Below are 19,262 nucleotides of genomic sequence, written 5' to 3'. Positions count from 1 at the left end.
GGCCAGCTGTTTGAAATAGATTTGTGAATTCCGTAAATACTCATTCAGTGACCAACTATGTGCTGGACAGAGAGAAAGTGACAAAGAGAACAGATCAGGTTCCTGTTTTCATTGAACTGGCTTGGTCTGTCTCTAGTTGAGAAGACAGAGAAGAAACAGAGCAGGAATCGCGCTAGATGATGATAAACAGGCCACGGCAACCTGAAGCCTGGGTGACATTTCGGCTGAGAGCTGGATGACTAGGAAGAGCCATTGTGTGAAGATTGGCCAAGGGACATCTGAAAACAAGAAAAACTAGCACAGTGGTTCTCAGCTTTCCTAATAGCCTATGAAAGTGTTGCTCAACCCCAAGGGGATGAGAACCACCGCGTTAGAGTGACAAGAAGGCAGGGGAGGGAAAGAGGAAGAGAACAAAGGTCATCATGATTGGCAGAGCGTAAGAAATCCAAGCAAAGGAATAGCTGGAGCTCATTTATATTTTTACTCCCAGTATCAGTCCCACCAGAATCTCATGCACAGTTGTTTCTTTTTACTTTTTTTTTTAGTCTGATTTGCTTATTTCACTTAATGTAGTATGATTTCCACCATTTTCCTGCATGTCCTGCATAGCTAAGTAAAATGTTGTTGTGTCAGTGAACCACATTTCCTTTATCCATAGCTTTAAATAATTCTGGACTGCCAGATGGTAGAAGTGTTGAAAGGCAAGGGTAGAGTCAGGCAGAGTGGAAGATGGTTGCAGCCTTGCACAGAGACTGGCAGAAGGTAAAGGGGGACCAAGCTAGGAGACCCTGCAGTGGTGCATGACTACAGACGGACCTGGCAGGGGGTGAGGAATCAAGAGTTAAGAGAATTGCCCATTTTAGCACGGCATGGCTGCTCAGTGCACACAGGGACAAGAAACAGTTGGGTAAATGAGACTAGAATGGCAGGGGACCTGGCCCTGTCGAGCTGGGCTTGGTGTCACTGGTAGGTAAGTGGCATTCAGGCTCTTTGGGTGGCTGAGGCTCTTGGTGCTGCACTGCACTCAGTCAGCCCTGGGGACCTCGGTCACCACAGCCCTCATGAGAACCGTGGCAAATCCAAGCAGACGTTTGGGACATCTTGTGAGCTATATAGAGTAACTTACTCTTCTTTTTTTCTTAAATCTGTTTCATTTTTAGATCTTAGAAATCCTGGTTTTCTGCATTCTTCTGTATTTCCATAAAAGAAAAGGAATGAAGAACATTGTGGTCCTGCTCACCCTGGTGGCACTCCTTGGTAAGGACCTGCTTTGTGTTCTGAGTCTCTTCCCTGTGCTAAGTCAGGAAACTGACGGAAAATACCCAGCCAGATACTGTCTCTCTGTCAATGTTTTCTACCTCTAGCCCTCAAAAACGAAGTCCAAATTGCACAAATCATACTTTGCATAGCATTTCTCAATTTATAAGTATTTAATTCTTTTAAAAATATCCTTATGTTTTTCACCTGTTGATAATTTTTGCCCTCCCTGAGAATTTGAGGGTTGTTTAAGAAAATAATTGAAAATATTAAAAGGAAGAAACAAATGAACTCCATTTGTCAGAACTTGCTTAGCAAGAAGATTGACCCTGTTTATATTTTTTACTTAAATATGGTTAACATGAAACATAAGCATGAGTAGCATGATTTTCTTAAATATTATATTTGTTTTGTTCTTTGTTTACTTTTCATCCCAGTGGCTCCTGGAAAGTTTGCAACCTGATGCTTAGATAACCAGGTGTATTTTATGTACTTTTTTCTCACACCGTCTCTTCTCCCATCCCTCCTGACCTTTCTTATATACTTATATGCCGACACTAAGACAGCTCACGGCCCCTTTTGAGTAATTTTCTCTCAATACTTTATTTAGAAGTCTTCCTTTAACCCTCCTTTGCCATAGATGGACCACTGGAGTAGGTGCACCTCACCCATTACTGAGATGCTGTGCTATCATCAGTTAGTCCCTGCCTCTGCATGGGAGGATTTGTGTTTATGACACTTTTAGAAACAAATATCCTCCACACAAACACCACCTGCAGGTGTTTTGGCGATCAGGGAAACCGAGGGGGAGCCTTGTACTTGTCTCAAAAGCAAACAAGAAAAAGAGAAAAATGTACACCGTATAGGAAAGCATTAGAAAAAAGAAAAGTTGAAATAGGAGCCAAACAGAATTCAGATCCAGTTGTAAACATAAATGTAAATGAAACAAGTTGGTTTTTAAAGATGTTTAATTTGGACATCAGAGAAACTCTCAGATTGATTTTCAAAATGGTTCTGAATTGGATTCAGTCCATGTGCATGGGTACAACTCTGTGTGGGTCACTGAAATAAGCACACACGTGCCCGCTATCTTCTAGAAGGAGTCCTCCCAGAGCCCCCTCCTCAGGTCTCTACACCTGCTGTGATTAGCACTAGGGCCTGCTGCAGGGCCTGCTCCCTCTCTGACCAGCCTTGCTGGATGTGAAATGTTTTCAACGTATGTACCATATATACTTTACCTAGAACTGTGCAACTTATGCCTGAAGTAGAAAAAACAGGTATAGTGTTTTATTAAGTTAAAAATCAGGCAGACAGCATTAAATTAAACCAAGCAAAAGCATTCTGATAAGAAGAGGCTAGTCTAGCTGGGCGTGGTGATGCACGCCTTTAATCCTAGCCCTTGAGAGGGAAGTGGGTTCGAAGCTAGCTTGGTACACATAATGAGTTCTAAAACAGTCAGTATTACAAAGTGAGACCCTGTCTAGAAGAAAAAGAAGGAAGAGGAAGGGGGAGGGAGAGGAGGAAGGGCTGCATCGGGGTGTCGAATATGCTGTGGGAAAATCTCAGAAATCTACACTAACAGGGAGTAAGAGGCGTTGGCGGATAACAAGGGATATACAAATGCATTGAGATAAAAGACGTAATCAGTGTTGAACCCGACCATCTAGTACTGAACTCTGTCTGCTCAAGAGAGGCCCTTCTTGCCTCTGCTGTGTGCTATTTACAAATGTAGATTTTATAACAGGCTGTGCAGAATGTCCTTGATAAGTTCCAGAAAGTTGAAATAGAACAAATCACATTCACAGTGAAATAAAAACAGAAAATAATTACTAAACTAGATACTTACAAAAAGCCTGACACCTGGAAGCATTAACAGTGCTCCAGCTGCAACCACACAAAATGCCAGCCCAGATTTAATTGCAGCACATAAATTCAAGACCATTGTGGAAACACTTAATATTAGAACCTACAGTTGTTCGTTAGTACTGTGATCATAGGAAACCATTGCCAGTCACTAGTGGCTTTTCAAAGAAAAAAAAAGTAGTTATGAAACGCATGAGAAGATTTGAAAACTGTATAGTGCTGTATAAAATGGAAAAGGTAGCACACGGCGTACTTCCGGGCATATGATTTGCAGGACACGTGACCACCACCCCCCCCCTCCACCTCAGGGGATCTGGTGCCTTCTTCTGGCCTTTGCAGGCAAGAGGTGTCTACAAGTGGGACACAGCCATACTCGCAGACGGAAGAGCCGCACACATACAGTTAAAACAAACAAGAAAGCGCCCGTGAGGCCAGGCTGGAGGTGAGAGGGGGTGGAAGGGTGTGGGTAGTCTTCATTGCTGACCTAATGCTGACTAATAAATCAAGTCCGTAATCCTAGTACTTCCCATGTGCCAGCGGCAGAATCGGGAGCGCGAGGTCAGGTTCGGCTATATTCTTCTTGAGCTTGAGGTCAAGTGTGAGCTACATGAGACCCCATCTCAAGAGGGAGAGAGAGAGAGAGAGAGAGAGAGAGAGAGAGAAGCGAGAGGGGAGGAAAGAGAAAGGAGAAACAAAAGGGCTCCCATTGAGTAGCTATATCTGATGACTTCATTTCTTTACACACACACACACACACACACACACACACACACACACCTTTTTTTTAAGTTTTTCCTTTTATTGAAAATACAGATTTTTTTTTCCCCTCACACAATATACCCTGATGACGATTTCCCCTCCCTCTACTCCCCCCCAGGTCCTCCCCACCTCCCCTCCCATCGGGATTCACTCCCTTTCTGTCTCTCATTAGAAAACAAACAGGCTTCTAGGCGATAATAATAAAATAAGATATAATAAAGTAAGATATAATGAGATAATACAAAAAAAAAAAAAACTAACACCTCAGAACTGGATGAACCAAACAGAAGGAAAAGAGTGGGGGGGGGGGGAGGAAGAAAGGGAGACCCACGCATTCGCTCACTCGGGAATCCCATACAAACACTGAACGGGAAGACACATAAGCAAAGGACCTGACCTGACGCAGGCCCATGTAGGCCCTGCGCATGCTGCCTCAGCCTCTGCCAGTTCAAATGCGTTTTGGTCGTGTTGATCTCAGACGGCCTTGTTTTCTTGGTGTCCTCCATCCCCTCTGTCTCTCACTCTTCATGCTTCCTCTTATACAGGGTTCTCTGGGACCTGAGGAGAGGGATTAGATGGAGACGCCCCCTTAGGGCTGAGTGTTCCATGGTCGCTCATTCTCTGCAAGTGAGTCTCTGTATTTGATCCCGTCTGTTACTGGAGAACGTTTCTCTGAGGATGGCTCAGCAAGGGACCAGTCTATGAGTCTATGAGGATCTCATTAGGAGTCATTTTCATTGGTATTCTTATTTTAGACCAGTAGCATTTGCCCCCAGGCTATCTATTCTCAGGTTCTTAGTCACCCAAGCAGTGTTGGGTAGATTCTACCTCTTGGAGAAGGCCTTAAGTCCAATTGGTGTGACACCATTACTCTGGCATGTCTTGCAGGCAGGACACTATTGTAGACCAGAGCATTTGTGGCTGGCTTGGTGTTCGCATTTGTTTGGGTTGCATGCAGAATACCTTCCTGTGCCAAAGATGCTAGAACATAGGGGTGAAGGCTCTATGCAGGTGTCAGCCAGTTTCTCCATGTTCAGTGAGTTGTGTAGGTGTTGTCTCTAGCAGTGGGGAGCTGTCGTTTGTGGAGAGCAACCTATAGTGTTGGTAACAGCCTGGGTTGTTTGAGGATTCCTATGGGACCCCTTTGGTCAACAACTCAATGAGGTGTAACCCACTCCCAATACTGGAAGCTTCATTTGCTAACAGGAGATGGACAGCTGGGGCTCTGTCTCCCCCATTATCTGGCAATTTCATTTAGCTCATCAGTGTGTGTGTTTTAGGAAGCATCTACTGTATTAGGTTTCCATACTACCCCTCAAGTGTCCCTAATTTTAGAGACTTTTATTATAAATTGACAATGTATAGCTACATGAATTTATGGGGTAAAGATGTCATGATAGTTAACTGATAGTTAACATATTTACCACCTCAAACACTGCCTTTTTTTTTTTTGTATACTGAGAGCATTTAAATTGTATTTTCTTAACAATTTTTGAATGTCAGTGAAATCTCAGGGTAAATCTAGTGCGGTTTTGGTTGTTGTTTGGGCATGGTTAAGGTTTGAGTTCTGTTGCACAGTGTGGTATTGTTAGTGACTATCTGTGACCTCCTTTCTTAAAACAATAAGTGTGAAGCCTCAATGCACAGTCCTCCCAAGGGTCAGAACACTGAGAATCCAGAAACTTCCCCCTATTTTTAGCGCACTCTGGTTGTCAAAGCAAAATTAACAACTGAAATATCAATGGCTTTGATCGGGAGATGTTAATCTCGTATCTTGTCACCCAGAAACCCCTAGCATGGGAGGAAGAACTAAGTGTTAAACTGAAGAGAAGCCAGGAAAGAGCAGGGAGCCAGGGGAATGTGTTGTAGCGGTGAAAGGAATGTGTGTTTATGGCTGGTGATTAAGAAGATAGAGAAAGATAGAGAGAAAACAATAAAAACCTGTGTCATGAAGGCTGACACTGTGACAGCATGATCCCTGCTCCAGAATGCTGTCTGCGAGGCTGTCTCAGAAGCCTTCACACTACAGCTGTCAACACACTGATTCCCCTTCAGGTGATTTTCCATGGAAATAGGCAGAATGATGGACAGATTTATGTTCAGGAAAAATCAGCGCAGCCTCATTTTAATGTAATAGAGAAAAAAGAAGGATTCAATCTAAATATCCAAAAATAGGAAATTGTCAAAATAAATTATACACCTCATACAAAGGCATTCTTGACAGCCAATAAAAGTCTTTAGAATACTTCATGGCATAGGAAATACTTATTGGTGATGGAAAATAAGTTCCTAAGTGGTGTAAACTGTGTGAGTCACACGTTGTGATACATTCTTCCTTGAAAATGTAAAATAATGATGTGCCCAAATGTTAAGAATTGACTTGAGGATGAGATGACAGTTAGGAGCTGGAGAGATGGCTCATTGGTTAAGAGTACTGACTACCCTTTCAGAGGACCCAGGTTCAATTCCTAGCACCCACAGGGCAGCTCACAACTGTCTGTAACTCTAGTTCCTGGGACCCTGACACCCATAGCAAAACACCCATGCACTTGAAATAAAAATAAATTTTGAAAAAGATGACAGTTGATTTCTTTTTTTGGGGAAGGGGAGTTCAAGACAGGGTTTCTCTGTGTAACCTTGGCTGTCCAGGAACTCACTCTGTAGACCAGGCTGGCTGCAAACTCATAGAGATCTGGTGTGATGATTGATTTTTATTTTCCTTTCCAAGCTTTTCTACATTTTCTATTTTTTAAATGAACTTGTATGTTTTTATAGATATTTTTATTTAATTTTTTTTACCATACTCCCAGGGTCAACTGATAGTATCTTTTTTTTTATGCATATAGAGTATTTTTTATTTAATTTTTATATAACAAAGTCCAATTAAATGAAAACAAACATTTATACACAATATTTGGGAATTTGGGCGTCGTTCTTTCCAAACTACTTCCTGCTGGTAAGGGGCGCTGTCTTGGGGGATTCGAAGAAGATTCAGATATCCTAGCTGTAGTCTGTAGGGCTGTTTTGTCCAGCTGTTTGGAATGTAGGGTCAGCTTGTACTCTGTTTCAGGCGGTCTGGTGTGATCAAACCACATTAGTCTGGAAGGAATCCACATCTTTTCATTTTCTGTGGAAACAAAAATAGAAATACTTTTCCCCAGTAACTTGTTCTTCAACTTAAATTTTGGAGTCAAAGCGTTTTTTTTTTTTTTTTTTGTTTTGTTTTGTTTTTTTTTGTTTTTTTTTTATTATTATTTTACATGTCGATCCCAGTTCCCTCTCCCTCCCTTCCTCCCCCCAAGCCTTCCCTCCCTCCTTCCCTCCCTTTTGCCCTCTCTACCCTCTCCCATGCACTCTAAACACCCTCCCCTCCCAACCCCCCACCACAATACAATATGTAGGGGAATGCCATCCAGTTGGGGTCATGTAGATCTGACAGGTCCTGTGAAGTAGGGACTAGGGCTTCTCTCCTATCTCTAGAATAAGGCAGTTATCCCTCCATGGGGGATATGTTTGCAAAGTCCTTTTGTGCACCAGGGATACATCCGCAACTGATAGTATCTTAATGATGTTTCCAGCCATCTTCCTTGCATGCTTAGCTCTCTAATGTACATCACACTGATACTGTGTCACAATTTTGAATTTCAACCTATATTCTCAGCAGCTACTCTCCCCTTGACCCCCCCCCCACCCAAATAGCAAAAACAAGTACTTTGTAGTGCTTGATACCAGCCTAGAAATAACTTGAAGGGTTACAAAAATATTCATATTTCCACAGTATGATGAATTATAGTAGTAGTTTGTTTGGTAGCTTTCTTTAAAAAAAAAAAAAAAAAAAAAAAAAAAAAGTCTAGTTTTCTTTTTTCCTCCCTTTCTTTCTTTTGCTTGAGTTTACCTCTAATTATATGGTAGTTAAGCTAGCTGACTGCTAAGGTCCTCTGTAACCCTGACACCCTGAGGCTATTGGAACAAGGTGTTCAATTCCTTCTCCATTAATCACCCCTCTGTGAGACCTGGCTGGCCAGACCACACAGCTGTGGCCACATTGATCTCCACTTTCAGAAGAAAGACAGGGTCCCTGAAGAATGACCAGCACACTTTAACACTGAGCGACATACAAATGTACAGAGCTTAAGCTCCATAGATTACCTAAGGTCTGACTGGTATCTCAGTCAGATATGGCAGAACAGGTCAGAAGACACTTTGAGATGGGGTACATGCAGGTTATAAGACCTCCTGGCCCAGATTCGAGATTCATTTTAGAATTTGTCTCCTCATCTCTGATAATTATGACTTTTAATTGAAAGAAAATGCTTAAGCTAAGGAGAAAAACACTCTGATGTATTATGACCATGCAGACCTACAATAACATCTTTCATATTGCCTTCGGCTTGTAATCACTTGATTTCATAAAAAAAATTATTTGTGAATTTTCTTTTATGTGTGTCATGTCTGTGTGTGAGTACACATGTGCCTCACTCCTCTGGGCATGTGTGACAGACTGAGGCTGACTTTGAGAAGTCTTGCCTGCCATTTCAGCTAGGCTGGCTGACCAGGAAACTCCCAGGATCCACTTACTGCCTCTACCTCTACCCAGCAGGGCGGTCACAGATGCGCACTTATAATATAAGTATATACAATACTTATATTTGTTCTGGGGGATGTGAAGTCAGGTCCTGTATTTACACAGCAATCACTGTGCCCCTGGACCATCTCCTCTGCCCTGCTTGAGAATTTCCTATGGGTTTCAGCTGAAGTACAAAATCATTCACAACATCATTTCAAAGGATCTGAGACTGATAGAGCTCTGGATTCTATAGAAACTCGAGAAGAAAACGCGCTGCTTTGGCCAGCCTGTTTTCTAGTCTGTTTTTCTTAATTGATTTCAGGAACCTATGCAAAGTCTTTTCCCAGCACGGAAAATCGGAAGATGCTGCTTCTGTGAATGTCATATTTACGGTTCAGCCTGAGAAATGAATACACAGTTCTAGTCCTGGTTCTTCTCTTCATTGTCTTTGTCAGAAACTACAGGGCATCCACTAACAAAATCTTAGCACAACCCTCAGTCAGTGCAGGCAACTCGGCGATTAGCTTTTGACTTCCTGTCTTCTCGCCTATTTAGCTCTGAACTTTTCCCTGTAGCTTGTCATTTTCCCTTGAAGGCTGCATTGGCACTCTGACCTGCGGCTTTCCTTCACTGCGTTTGCCTTTCCCATCCGCTAGGACTTCCTGTCATCTCCAGGGCATTCTTCCAGCAGTCAGGGCTGGAAAGTGAGCACCTTACTGCAGACCCAGCACAGTGTGAGCAGCAGAGCCCCGCCACACACCCTCCCAAACATCGCATGAAAGCATAATTGGCATCCTCGCCACTCCTGCAAGTAAACCTAGTTTGTGTATCTGAATGTCTGTCTCAAATGTGCATTATCTGTGTTTTTGTCTTCCAGCCTCATTGACTGTGATTTCAGTGAAAGCTGTCTCAGGCATGATCACTCTTTCTGTGACGGGTAAAATGCAGCTAACTTACGCCATCTTCTATATCATGCTTGTTATCATGATAGCCTCTTGTGTTTTCCAAGTCAAGTAAGTCAGCGCCTACAAACACGACGACCTTTCAGGGGTCCTGTGCTTCTCTTTACATTGGCTTAGCTGATAATTAAAATGAAATCCAGTGCTCCCTCAAGGTAAAGGACCTCCAGCTTATCCGCAGCCAGCATGCCTCCCTTTTTTCTTCCATCCAGTGATTCCTTTGTACTGAGAGCTGCCTTTGCATCTTGCGCATTCTAAAGCAAGGCGGCCATCCAGCTGAGTGTGCCTGATGCTTCCCCGATGCTCTTCTGCTTGTAATTAATACAGATCGTACACAGGTTGTCATTAGCAATAAATCAAAGGGGCAGGTCCACATCCAGGGTTTTTCATTCTAAATATAGGAAACGCATGAACCCTTCACCTCCTTCTCTTAGCTCATGCTCATTAATTGCCCAGAGATGGACAAAACCAGACGTTTGGCCTGGAGGAAAACCCTTTCCCCAGAACTGCATCTTTGGCCAGAATTTCCTTCATACCCTTGGGGATTTAGAAATGATTGTTGCATGTTTCTCTTGGGTCCTAATACTGGTGACATGGAACATTTTTAATTCCTGCCCCCCCCCCCCACCTCGTGTGCTTTAATCACTAGCCTCACTTTCCACGTCGTGGTGGGACCTCTGCCTGCTGGGCTCTCTTGGGTTAGCCTGAGAGTTCCCCCCCCCCCAAAACACTATGCATAAGTGTCTCCCCAGTGCCCAGAAGGAAAGCAGACCTCAGAGTGCTGATGGCAGCAGCAGCCTGTCCTGGGTGTCCTAAGTAGGCCCTGGGCCGTGGCAGGAAGTGACAGGGAAAAATCCACTTCACAAGACTGGGTGTGCTTATCAGGGTTTGAATATTGCTATCTTGCCACTTGGGTCTTCCGAATTCCTGGGTGTGGCTACAGTGCCTCTGGGGATTTAGTGATTAGTGTCATTGCTTTATACCACACTTGAGGAATTTAAAGGCAGACACAGCTGAAGGAAGACCGCATCCTGTCAACCTTATTTAACTCTCTCAGGAAGTAAAAATGTCCTCTACCTTTAAAACCAAGGAGGTTTGTTTGCACAAGTGTATTCAGAGTGTATCTCACACACACACACACACACACACACACACACACACACACACACACAATAGCTTTATCCACAAACCTCTGGGGGGTTTTTTTGTTGTTGTTGTTTTGTTTTGTTTTTTTTTGTTTTGTTTTTTTCAGTTATTCTCAAGAATAACATCTGTTGTCCCTTGCTGGAGAGTGAGCAAATCGCTTGCCCTAACTAATATCACTGCTTTTCAAAACCTCCCAGGTGATGCCCATGCCAGGCAAGCACTGACTGCTTTGTCTCCACCGAGCTGCACAGCCGGTGTGGGAACTTGAGTCCCCGGTGGCGGCCCGAGCAGAGGCTCAGCTCCCACATGTGCTCTGCAGCTGGAGCGGCAAGCATCACTTTTGAAACGTTAAACATTCCTTCGCTCCTCTGTCTGCTTTCTTGGCACGTGGCATGTCAGTGGATAGCTATATGTTCCCCAGATATGATATTTAACAGATTCTAAGGTCTATCCTAATGAATCAATCCCGGTGTGATACCGGTCCAGCAGCTTGAATCGCTTCCAACTCAAACTTCTGTGGCCTCGGAATATGATTAATTGCTTTTCATTGTTACTGTTGTTGGTTTAAACAGACCATAAAACCTGACATCTGATCTCAGACATCAGATGCATCTAAGCCATGACCGCTGATTGGAAGTGCTCTCTCAATGCGCTTCCTTTCCCTCTGTAGTCCTAGCTGCAGAGCATACATTTCTTGAAGTTATTGTTTAGCGTGCTGCTGAGAGCAGCTAAGCTGGAGCTTCAGTAATGGACGTCTTCCATAGGTTCCTGAATCAAGCCACAAAACTCTACACGATGACCACAGTGGTTCCAGTCAATCATGTTTTCTTTACAACCAGTGCCATCATCGCAGGTGAGTCCTGCTTTCCACTGAAGGTGAAGCCACCCCACCACAGGCGCAAGGTTCTCTCAGACTCGGAGGCAGAGCAAGGCAGCTCTGAGAGTCCATGTCCCCACACTCCAACCAGTATCTAATGCCGTCCATGGTCCTCTCCTTTGTGTGACTCTCCCTGATGTTCTCTGCTTCCTGAGGCATGCCCATCCTGTTTTGATGACTCTCATTAACTCGGGGATGACTAGAAAGTGTTTCCTTCCACTGGAGCGCAAATTAGTTTCCTTATGAACTGAAGCTTACTTCTCTTTGCTCTGCCTTCTCAGGCTTCTGCTTGCAGCTCCTGCTAATCAAAGAGAAGGGAAAACCCTCTTGAGTCTTCCCTGCAGGCCAGATACCCCCAGTTCCTTGAACCCATCCCTCTGTGCCCACATCACCTTAATGGGTTCCTGGCCTAATTTACCACTGCAGATAAATTTACCTAATTTGCACAGAAGGCCTGACAAACTTCTATATTTACTATTTCCTCTCCCTAAAGCGCTTGTATTTTAATGAATACTTTCAAATTGCAGAGATAATAATGTTAAAAAAGTACAAACTTAAAACTTGGTCCAAGCCAAAATACGATAGATTCAAGGAAATCATTTCTAAATTGGATAACTATAGGGAGGCCCTGGCTCAGTGTTATCAGCAAGCTCAAGCTAACCGATGTACTTGCCACTTTCTCATCAGACTGCTGCTGTGTAGTCCACACTGGCCTGGAACTTGCTTTGTAGCCTAGGCTGGCTGCTAACTCACAATCCTCCTGCCTCTGCATCCTGAGTGCTGGGATCACAGATGTGTGCCCACCCAGCCCAGTGGGCAGGTTCTTGAAGTGATTCATACAGCCTTGTTTCAAAAGAAAAGAAAAGAAAATGAACCTCAAAGAAATACTTAAAGAAAAGATTATATCCCAAAGCAACTATCTAGTAGTGTCTAGTGCTTTCAGATAAAAATGAGAAAAGATTGCATGTTGGTTTACCCTAGAATTAACAGAAAGCTAGAATAAAGCAGAAAGAATTACAGGCATGACATACACACTAATAATCAATATACAGAAAAATATTTAAAAAATAATAATGTACTTCCCTGAGCAGAAGGTTGTTCAGCTGCTGGGGCTGGATATAATGCTTTGCTTGAGACACTGAGTAACTGGTGAGTTAGGAGTGCCCGAGCTTTCTGGAAATGATAATGGTTCATCTGATGCTGTGTGTAGAGTGGCAGTAAAGCTTTTCCTTGGCCCTCTCCTCCCAGCAACAAAAGGTAAAACTGCATGCCATTTCCTTCCTGCGAAGGTAATAAATGTTTGGTTTTTTACTGCAGTAGCCAGCACGGGCAAGTCCGTATTATCGTAGGTGCCCCTACAGGGCTGGGTAAGTGGTACCACTCTCCCAGACTGAATTTCACGGCATTATCAAGGGCTTGAAAAAAGCTTCTACTCTGATTCTACAAGTCAACACCAAAACCGCTAGTGGCCTGCTTTAAAATGGGCAAAGGACCTAAATGTGTCTGCAAAGAGAATATAACAAGCAGATGAAAATGTTACACAGTGGTAATCAGCAAAGAAAGAAATGAGATGCCACTTCACACATCCGTTAGGATGACTACTATTTTAGTGTTTTATTGTCTTGGAGACAGTGTCTCTTTATGTAGCCCTGGCTGTTCTGGTACTCACTATGTAGACCAAGCTGGCCTCAAACTCACAGAGATCTGCCTGCCTCTGCCTCTCAGATGCTGGGATTAAAGGAATGCCCAGCCAGGTATTTATTTGTTTATGTATATGGGTATTTTGTCTACATATACATCTGCATACCAGAAGGCGGCATTGGATTCCATGAGACTATAGTTATAGAAGATTGTGAGCCACCATGTGGGTGCTGGGCATTGAACTCAGGACCTGTAGAAAAGCAGCTAATGCTCTTAGCAGCTGAGTAATCTCTCCAACCCTAGAGAGGCCACAAAAAAAAAAAAAAAAAAAAAAAAAAGGAGCAGCCAGGATATGAGAGATTAGGAAGTTAGCTTTACCATTGGTAAATGGGAATATAAAATTATGTACCCATTATGGAAAACAGTATGCAATTACTCAAATTGATTTTAATTATTCTACAATACAGCAATTCTACTGCTATGGATGTTCCCCAAAAGTGGGCAGAAATTTGTAGCGTTAACCATAATAGCCAAAAGATGAAAGCAATCCCAGTATCCATTGACAGACGAGTGGACAGGGAGGAAAAGTGATGACTGCACACAATAGAGTACTATTCACCCTTAAAAAGGACACTTGCTCCAGGGCTGAGGCATCACGGGGACACTGTTAAGAGAATCCAGAAAAGGAAGATAGTGAGCTCATGCACTTGAGCCAAACTCATGGAAACAGGAAGAAACATAAGACACCTGCTCACCATGGTGTCTCCGACACTACCTTCCAAAAGACAGTAAATGTTCCCTGCCCAGCCGGCAAAACCCACTCGCTGTGCACAGCTAGTTTCAGACGGTCCGCGAATTAAAGATTTCCTACTTAATAAAAAGCTCTACGAAGTCTTTGGGACCTTAAATGAAGAAGTATCTGATACTAACAGAGAGAAGAGAAGTTCGCTACCCTCGCCCCCAGGGCGTAGCCATGACCTTCAGGGAGAAACCAGAGAAAGGAGATAGGAGGAAGCTCCTGGAGAAAAATGGAGCTAGGGCAACACCCAATTCCCAGAGATTCGTCTAGTGCCCTCGTGGGCACCTGGCCAGACTTATAGGACGTAGCCGAAGGGATAGCCCAGGCAGCCTGGGGGAGACCTCCACACCAGTGGCCTCAGGAGACACCTGACTCCTGATGAAAACTAGAGGTGGAAAATGGTGGCCGTAGTTTTGTTCTCTTGCATGTTCACAAGGCTGGGGGTGGGGGGGACTGGACTGAATAAGACATTACTGTTTACAATGCTGGGAAAACATCTCAGTTAAAGGGCTTTTCATACAAGCTTGAGGACCTGAGTTCAAACCCACATTTAAAAAAAAAAAAAAATGCTGTGTCTCTGATTCCAGAGGCTAACTAACTATAGACAGCCTAGCCACATTGATAAGCCCCAGGTCAGTGAGAGAACCTGCCTCTAGAAACAAGGTGTATGCACGGCTCATGAGGAAAGACATACGTTGTGCTCTGACTTCTGTCATGTGCACACATATGACTTCACGTGCATATGCAAATACATGCATGTATGTAGACAAAACTGAAATTTTTGCTTACAAAACTTATGTTGGTTTTATAACATTGATAATTATATTAAGCCTGCAAGCCCATGGGAATCTCTTGAGTAGCTCCAAATGTAAGGATAGCACACAGAGTTTTTCAAATTAAAATACTGAATGTACATTTTAAGGGAAACCACACACTGGAAAAAAATGTATTTACACAATTTTAAAAAAATAATGTGTTGCTATTATAAATGTCGCTACCCTAAAATTCACTCTGTCCTCTTTCTTACACAGGCATCATATTCTACCAGGAATTCCTTGGGGCTGCTTTTCTCACTGTATTTATATACCTTTTTGGGTGAGTAAAAGTCTCAGGAGCAGGTAGGCGGTGGTGGTGCTCGCCTTTAATCCCAGCACTCAAAAGGCAGAGGCAGGTGGATCTCTGTGAGTTCAAAGCCAGCGTGGTCTACAGAGCGAGTTCCAGGACAGCTAGGGCTCTTACACAAAGAAACCCCGTCTTGAAAAAAACAACCAAAAATAAAAAATTCTTTAAGTCTCAGAGGTAAGGTATAAGAAGTTCTATTAATTTTATATAGGATTTTTGACATCATACTGAAGTATAGAAAACTGGAACACACTATAAGAAACCTATTTTTCAACTTAACACTCTACACAGGGCTCTGAGCCCTTGGCTTTGTGACTTACGTACCCCTTTGAAGTTCTGAAACATTGGGGATCTGCAGTTCTGACCAAAATCATGGTAAATCCACTGATGTCTATGGTTACTCCATAGCCCACGGGTCCCTTGGAGCGCTTAGAATCACCCAAGTGAAAGGCCAAGGCTGGTAGATCCTAGTCTTAGGGTTAAGTAGCTTCAGGTTGGTAGCTGCCCTTTCTATCATTAAGCACCCAGTTTGGCCCCTTCTAGAGACTTGGTGGATGTCACATCACTGCTAACATTGCTGGCAAACAGACAGCCAAACCCTGTGGTGTAGGAATAGCTGTGCCCACTGGCTCCAAGCACACCCTGTTAATGCTTAGCTGCCTCTCGATCTGCTATTCAGCATGACCATTGTTATGCAAACTTGAGCCTAGTCTATTTTCAACATAGGAAACCATCTATCTTGAAAATTCAATTTCATAAGACATTTGGGCGCGGCCAAACTTCTGGGGTCTGGAAACTATGACTACTCTTATGGCCAAGGACAATGAGATTTCTTAGAAAATTAAAGAATAACTTGTTTTTCACTCATGTTGCATGCCAATAATGGGTCTGGGCATGCATGGATAGAAAACGAGACCTAGTGTCTACCCAAAGGGTTTAGAGCCTGAATTAGCCTCCAGATGGTGAAAACCTGGGGCAGAGATTTGTTGGAAATTGCCCAAGTCTTGGTTCTGGGTATAACTTTTACTGGCTGTAAAAATTAAGACAAGTTTGAGGCAGTTTACCATAAGAAATGGGATATACAAAACTGATGGAATTTATGTCATCATGTACAAGTTAGAGCACAGTTATTTAATACCATGAGCTGTTTCAGTCTTTCTGTGTTCTTTATTAACATGTCCCTTACAGGTGCTTTCTGTCATTCCTTGGAGTATTTTTGGTGACAAGAAATAGAGAAAATGAACATCTACAACAGTCTTTTATTGATTTTGGGAATATTCCTGGTAAGAAAAAAAAAAAGATACGTATATTTTTCTCTAATTTATAATAGAGTATCCTTGGGCCTGGTTCAGTGGATAGAAGGGCTTGCTACTGAGCCCGATGGCATGAGTCCACTCCCTGGGACTCACACGGTTGAAGGAGACAACCAACTCTTACAAGTGTTCTAATCTCCAAGCACGCATACACACACAAGCAAATAAATGCCATCTTCTTACATTACAAAAAAAAATTTTTTATCCTCATAAATTAATCATTGTTGGCACTATTTTGGCTGTTAACATAAAAATGTAATTTTTTTCCTCAAGAAGTGCATTTAGTGATGAAGCCCAGGGAGGTTTAATGTTGATAATGTATAAATGTCAGTTCTGCACAGAACAGTGAGATTGTTGAAGAGCTGACCTGGCTTCCTTGATGTGGATCACTTGGAGGATCTCACTGGGGTTTCCATAAAGTGTCAAAGGACATGGATGCATGGGGAGCGGCATAACCCTGACACATACAGACCCTTTGATGGGACATTGAGGGAGGATTAATGGTGGGGATGCTAAAGAACACCACCCTTGAGGAAGACCGAGGCAGCTTGTTTGCTGTGATGCTAAAAGTGACCAGCACAATCACCAGGGTGCCAACACTCTCCTTCCTCACCTCATCCATGCAGACTGGGTCAATGGGTACCATTTTTCCAGTGCTGGTTGTTTCCACTGAGAAACACACACACACACCCGCCCCTTGTGTGCATACCATGCACAACAGAAGAAAACCCAGAGCTAAGTCGGCCATCCTTACCACTCTCCTGCCCAAACCCACCCACTCACTCCCAGCTTCGCTAGAGATTTGCGGTGACCTACAGATTTCCATGCAACAGTAGTTTTTGTCCACCATGCCTTTAAAGCAGAAATGACTAAAGTTTCTGTAAGATTAAAAAATGAAGAGCAAGGAAGTGAGTTTTGTATTCTCTTTGCCGTGTGAGCTACCTAATCGAGAGTAGTCGGTGACAGAATTGGCGTTGGTAGTAACAGCGCTCACTGGGGCTTGTTTAAAACTGGTTTTTTTTTTTTTGTAAGAAATGAAAATGCTGAAAACTAAAAGGGTTTTGTTTTTTGTTTTGGGGGTTTGTATGTTTGATTGGGTTTTTTTGCTTGTTAACTCTTTTCCACTTCACAAAGCTCCACGGATAGGATCTGAAATGCTCTTAAAGCTCCCGGCCCATGATGTCTTCCTGCGTTGTACAGACAAAGGGGAAAGACAGAACACTTGGAAGAGAGGCTTGGAGATGAGTGCCTGAGCTATGTGGCTCTGCTGATGGTTCCGGCCTGTTTCCCTGCCCGGTACAGAGCGAGCAGATGTCATGTGGACAAGTGTGTGACCACATGACAAGTGCTATGAGATTTTAGTGAGCCTTTCCTTGACATTCTATCTTTTTCCTTGAGAGGGTAACCACATAGTATTCTCTTTTTTTTTTTTTTTTTTTTTTTTTTTTTAAAGGCATAAAATGTGGCCAGAGCTGGAGAGAAATTATTAGGACATTTTTTTATCTTTTAAGAGCTCAAAAGGTCTTTTATGATTATTATCTCCACAGGGAAACAAATGTTGGACAAAATACAACCAGATTCAAATGGCTTATCCTATGGAACCTTGCCTGATGGAAGTGACTCAACACCCAGCCAAAGTGGAGAGAAGAAAGAAGCCTAAAATGCCGAGAGGGATGGCTGTCGGCCGGTTATTCAATACCACCTTTTTTAAAAATTGCACACTTCAATTTGTGTCAGCAGCTATTTCACGCTGACATGTGCGCACATTCGGTTCAGCCCTCCCTCTCCCCCACTGCGGACAATCAGGGCCCTCCTAATCTCTAACAGTCTAATGCTTTCATGGAATGTTACTCAAAGTGCTTCCCACACCCTGAATCTCTCCCTAGCGAGCATCCAACAGGCTGCATCTTAATGAGAGCCTGGCTGCTCGAGCAGGATGTCACACAAAAATGTGCGCTTGAGATTTGGCCATAGAAGGCATAGGTTGCTCCTCCGCGAGGCTTGCAGAGTCAGCTTCAACAAAACACCCGCTGCTGGCTGCTGCGGCCTGTCTTTAAAGAAAGGTTTGATGTGCTTCTCTGGGGCATCTCCTACAAGTCTTTCGTGAGGACTCACTCCTTTCTCCCCTGTCAGGATGGCAAGCCGTCTTTTCAGAAAGGCAACCCTGTTAAAATCCTCCTTTGAAAATAAAGGGCCTCATTGGGGGGGGGGGGAGGGAGGGAAAGAGGGAGGGAGGGAGAGAGAGGAAGGAAAAGAGAAGAGTAGTGTTCTGTAATGGCATGTACTAAAAAAGCAAAACCTAGCTGCTGGTTTTTTGGTGTTTTTTTTGTTTTTTTTTTTTTTTTTTTTTTTTTTTTGCTTAAAAAAAAAAAAAAGAGCATATACTGGGCAGTGGTGGTGCACACCTTTAATCCCAGCACTTGGGAGGCAGATCTCTGAGTTCAAGGCTAACCTGATCTACAGAGTGAGTTCCAGCACAGCCAGGCTACACACAGAAACCCTGTCTTAAAAAAACCAAATAAATAAATAGATAAATAATAAATGGGAGGAGCATTTAAGACATAAAACTGTACTCACCTTTGTGGCACATGTATATATGTAGTAAAAATCAAACAGCACACATTTTACCATGGCCTTTGTGTTAAGTATGACACACAAATTTGTAAAGAGTTAACAATTTTGCAGCAATGTTTATTTTTTTTAAATAATGGTAGCATTTCCCTTATGATCCTATTCTATTTATGTTGGAAATGAAGAAAAACTTTATGTCATATGCCTTAAGCTGTTGCAGATACTATACTTTATTGGGTAGGTTTCTATATTTTAACTTCTCACCATGGCATTTAGATTCTTAGGATATCCGTACTACACACTGTTTCTTCCCCCAAGTCCTCTGAAGCTTTGTCAGTTTTTCTAGAAAAGGAAAACCAGGATGGGAGAACTGGGTTTCAGCTCCTTG

General features: G+C 43.0%; 1 protein-coding gene across 1 annotated transcript in view; it reads left to right on the top strand.

Annotated features, from left to right (window-relative positions):
- The window catches only part of Nipal2 (NIPA like domain containing 2), an 83,531-nt gene extending 65,192 nt beyond the window's left edge, over nucleotides 1-18,339 (top strand). The window contains exons 6-11 of the mRNA XM_051202619.1: nucleotides 1,161-1,257; nucleotides 9,324-9,459; nucleotides 11,316-11,404; nucleotides 14,900-14,963; nucleotides 16,179-16,273; nucleotides 17,851-18,339. Of these exons, the coding sequence (XP_051058576.1) occupies nucleotides 1,161-1,257; nucleotides 9,324-9,459; nucleotides 11,316-11,404; nucleotides 14,900-14,963; nucleotides 16,179-16,273; nucleotides 17,851-17,963 (594 nt within the window). The 3' untranslated portion in view covers nucleotides 17,964-18,339. The remainder of the gene's footprint in view (nucleotides 1-1,160; nucleotides 1,258-9,323; nucleotides 9,460-11,315; nucleotides 11,405-14,899; nucleotides 14,964-16,178; nucleotides 16,274-17,850) is intronic.
- The last annotated feature ends 923 nt before the right edge of the window (nucleotides 18,340-19,262 follow it).

This window comes from Phodopus roborovskii, unplaced genomic scaffold (assembly GCF_943737965.1).
Source record: "Phodopus roborovskii unplaced genomic scaffold, PHOROB, whole genome shotgun sequence".
Lineage (NCBI taxonomy): Eukaryota > Metazoa > Chordata > Mammalia > Rodentia > Cricetidae > Phodopus > Phodopus roborovskii.
The sequence above is the reverse complement of the archived record's forward strand: the minus strand, read 5'-3'. Positions and strand labels throughout refer to the sequence as shown.